Source organism: Pundamilia nyererei, unplaced genomic scaffold (assembly GCF_000239375.1).
Source record: "Pundamilia nyererei isolate P.nyererei 1_Seehausen unplaced genomic scaffold, PunNye1.0 scaffold00039, whole genome shotgun sequence".
Lineage (NCBI taxonomy): Eukaryota > Metazoa > Chordata > Actinopteri > Cichliformes > Cichlidae > Pundamilia > Pundamilia nyererei.
Window position 1 is genome coordinate 513,473 of NW_005187440.1, and position 4,262 is coordinate 517,734.

Here is a 4,262-nt window from a genome sequence, read left to right on the forward strand (position 1 = left end):
AAAAAAAAAAGAAAAGCATCCTGTGTAAAAGGCCAGGTACATACGTTGGACTAAAAATGCGTGAAAAAGCAGCCAAAATCCAAAGAAAACCTTTGAAAGACCTTCAGAAAGAGAACTACTGCTCAAGACTACTTTAAAAATAAAAAAGTGTGGCTCCTCGTAAAATATAAAGAAACAAGGGGAGCTCGAGACTTTTGCAAAGGACTGTATATCACAACCAAAATGCCAAAAAAATAAAAAATGAAGCCATCATTGAATATACATACAAATGCCTGAAAAAGAAAACTACAAACATGGGCCTTCGTTTCTGAAGAATCTTTGCAGTGACATCTCTGAGAAACATGACGAGCAGCACAGTGACGCTCCATCTTTGTTGTTATATTAAAGCAATTCTTCCTCATGGATCAGAAGGGATCATGGTGTCTTACAACATTACCACAACAAAGGTTGTGGCACCACACAGTATCTTTGTCAACAAAGAATATTTGAACAGTTTTGTTTACCAAATCATAGCAACAAGGACCTCTGGGCAGCAAAATGTCATTGTTCTAAATTAGCTTTTAAAAAAAGAAAAGAAAAAACAAAGAAAATAAAGTTGCTAAAATGTGCAATTTCTGTTAAAATGTGCAATTTCTCCAAGGAAACCATAAGACTGTGGTAAAGACAGGAGGTCAGTAATGATAAAAAGGCAGTGCAGATAAACATCAGGGGACACACCCAGAGCCTAATCAAAGTGCAGCGCTCTGTGACGGCTGACGACATTCAGCCACTCGTGTAAACACTACAGAAGTATGACGGAGCGTGAGAAAACAAGAGCACAGTGCACACCAAACCACAGACGCTAAAGCACAGAAACAGAGACGAGGCAGACACACAAGACCCAAAACACACCACAGTGAAGCTTCTTAACACTGTTGTACATTTGTGACGTGCACAAATACAGTGATTACCCCCCCCAAAAAATGCCTAAACACAGTTCTACTGCAAAAGCAGATACTAATCAGCCCCACAGGCACGCACACACACAAATAAACTGTTGGTAAGCTGTTTTGGCAGTGATGTATGTAATGTCGCCAATGGTGTGGTTTACACTTGGGGGACATGACGTCAAACACACACAAACACACGCCGGTGAACTTACCTGACACTCTCCTGTTGAATCTGCTTGGTGGTGGAGCTGTGAACAGACAGAAAGAAAGAATTATGTTTTAATGTGGTGACATTTAATACAATTTCATGATTATATGGAAGAAGAAAAAAAATCCATATAACTATTTTATGCTCTGAATAGACTGTATTCATAATTGAAGGAGATTGGACAAAAGGTAGACAGACAGAAATAATGAGACTAAAAGTGGGACACATTCAGAGATGCAGGTGGGCGAGAAGATTTAGAGAGAAACCAAGTGCAACCAGGAGAGATTTAGAGATAAGAGAACGCAACAAAGAGCATTTTCAGATTAGCACAGTTATCAGTCTCTTTATACACATTAATGAGCAGTGACTAAAGACACCAGCATACACACACACATACAAACTTTCCCTGAGCTGAAGAGATGCATTTTTTCATGACTACAAAGTGGAAAAATAAAACAAAAGTTGATCACAAAAACAAAAAAAAACAAAATAGAGATATGAATGTATTAACAAATAACTTAATAAGGAAGTCTCAGATGCATGTTTACAAGTAAAACATTTCTAACTAATCGTACGTGTAATGAAGGTTATGCTGGAATAAAATCTAGCTGACAGATCACATTACATGTAATAATCATTTGGTTGCCTAAATAAGCAACACAATTCCCCCCCCCCACCCAAGTGTTGACAGGTTTCTGCGTTCGGAGGTTTGCGGTTTGTTTATATTTTGTTTCAACAAGATGACTTGTATGCACGCCAGTGTAGCCAGCTTCAAGCTGCTGCAAAGCACTGTTTGGATGCACAGATGCTGCTGGGGCGCTGTTAACATTTTTGAGCCGCCAGGGTAGCACATGTGATCTGTCTCTGCTTTCAAATTCAGCTTTCAAGGACTCAAAACAGCATGCACCTCCACTACCAGTATGTAACGGTAATCGCTGCAGATCAATGCAATGTGATGAAGAAAAAACAAAATATGAGGCGGCATGTTGTGTTTTTCTGAGTTCTGCTCATCCTAGATTGGGCAATAAAAAAAAAAATCAATGTATTCCTGAAACCCAAAGCTAAACACATTGTACTCTGTACAAACTAAACAAACACTGAGCCAAATAATGGTCAATGCATTTACATTAATAACTGCATATTCACAGAGATGCTTATCAACTTGCGTCATGTTCATACAAGTGGATGGAGTGCACTATGAACTCAGATTACAATACAGTTTCAGATGTGGTGACATGTGTAAAATAAAGTGGAGCAACCCTTCTTTTATTACACTGCCCTATAATTTATAAATAAGAGCAATCATGAAAAAGTCCCCTTATGGTGTCAATCATGATACAAGGAGCAATAAAACAAGAAATGGACTTTGCCTTCAGTCTTGATTAAAACACCTAGTAAAGGCCTTTCTCCTTAGGGACACCAATAAACTTGCATGTATTAATACTGAACTCTTTATCATGCTACAAACGAGCTATCCACAGTGCATACCAGACATGAAAAGTAGGGCTGTAGTCTTAGAGTTAACTGGGTGAGACTACAGCCTGAAACTGGTCTAGTTCTGCGAGTGTAAGCTGACCATTTGGGCATGGAGCAGCTACACTCACTGCTGGTGCTGCCCCTTTTTGTTGTTTTGTTTTTGTTTTTTTTTCCCCCAGACTTTTCCCAGCTGAGCCACAGGAATACTTGCCAGGAAGCCATCCTTTTGCTCACAATCTTTTCTCCTGGCTTTATGGCCTCTCAAGATCAAGGACCGGTGAGGCCCTGTGGCAAAGAAATTATTAACAGGGCAATGAGCTCTTCAAAGGAAATAAAACAGCTTTAACATTTCTAGCTGTTATTATTCAGAGTATGGACAATAACACATTAATTTCCTGTGTTACTTTGATAGTTGATTATACAGGAGCTGGCTTTAGCCAATGTTAGTAACAACATTAAACCCAAAGGACAGGAAAAACATCCTACCTAAATCAGGGAATGTTTCCTGGAAATGTTTCAACAACAACTATAATCAAGTTTAATATGTGGTCATGATTTCAAGTCCTGCGCACTTGACAAAAGAAAATTTTCAGAGCTATGGCAGCCCGGAAGAACACGGCTGGGTATAAATAGATAGCAGTGTAGATGAGAGCATATGTACAGTGAAACAATGTCTCAGCAGTGTGTGTGTGTGTGTGTGTGTGTGTGTGTGTGTGTGTGTGTGTGTGAGTGAGAGAGTTATGGCTGGGAAGTATATCTACTTTAGTGCACTGATAGGTTTTCAAATGAGATACAAAATGAGACAATATCACTTCTATCTGGACAAACTAAAGTTGGTTACATAATGTGTTTCTTCGGTAAAGCCAGTGCAACAGCTGTGCCCTCGAGTTTGTATGTGATTGTGAGTATTTAAGTCTGTGTGCAACATGGCCTTCATTTACGAACGCAGAGGGTAAGTTTGAGGTTCTAAACACCTGCTTTCTAGCAGTGGGCTGTTACAAGCCAGCGTGGGTATGGTTCACGGCTGAAATACAGATACACACACACAGCATGTGTCTATTGCTACCTTATTACCATCCTGTCAGAGCAAATTAGATCTGGACTGTGAAGACAGGAGCTTGGGGAAAACTCACATACACACACCACTTTACTGCAGTCATCTGGGGATATGGAGAGGATTTAACAATGCCTGCTCTCTCTGGAGATCAGGCTTACTTTGGCTCAACAGATAAAGCCATAGAGGGGTCCTAGTTAATAGTACACTGACATCTGTGTCACATCCAAGAGTAAATGATACACAAGTGTGCGTGTGTGTGTGTTAGCTCTCACATATATACCAGATAGTCAGGTTCTTGTGATCTCCTTTACTTGAAATCTGGATCTGCCTGCTTGCATGTTCAGTTTTAATGCCATGCATGAGTAAAACAGTGTCGGAGCCTCCCATAAAAGTTACAAGCCCAACAGAAGCAGTCCTTGGCAGATTGTGATTTAACCATTCAAATAAAAGCAAAAACATCTTGAAGAGGTTCTACACAAAGTAGAGGCAGATAATCTTGTGTTTTCTCATAAAACTGGGTGGGTAATGTTAATGAACATTAGCCAAAACAGGAAGTAGATTAATTTTCATTTTGCCAACACTAATACATGAG

General features: G+C 39.6%; 1 protein-coding gene across 1 annotated transcript in view; it reads right to left on the reverse strand.

Annotated features, from left to right (window-relative positions):
- The window catches only part of prkar2aa (protein kinase, cAMP-dependent, regulatory, type II, alpha A), a 46,424-nt gene that overhangs the window by 15,468 nt on the left and 26,694 nt on the right, over window positions 1–4,262 (reverse strand). Inside the window, exon 3 of the mRNA XM_005730697.2 lies at window positions 1,142–1,177. Coding sequence (XP_005730754.1) covers window positions 1,142–1,177 — 36 coding nt within the window. The remainder of the gene's footprint in view (window positions 1–1,141; window positions 1,178–4,262) is intronic.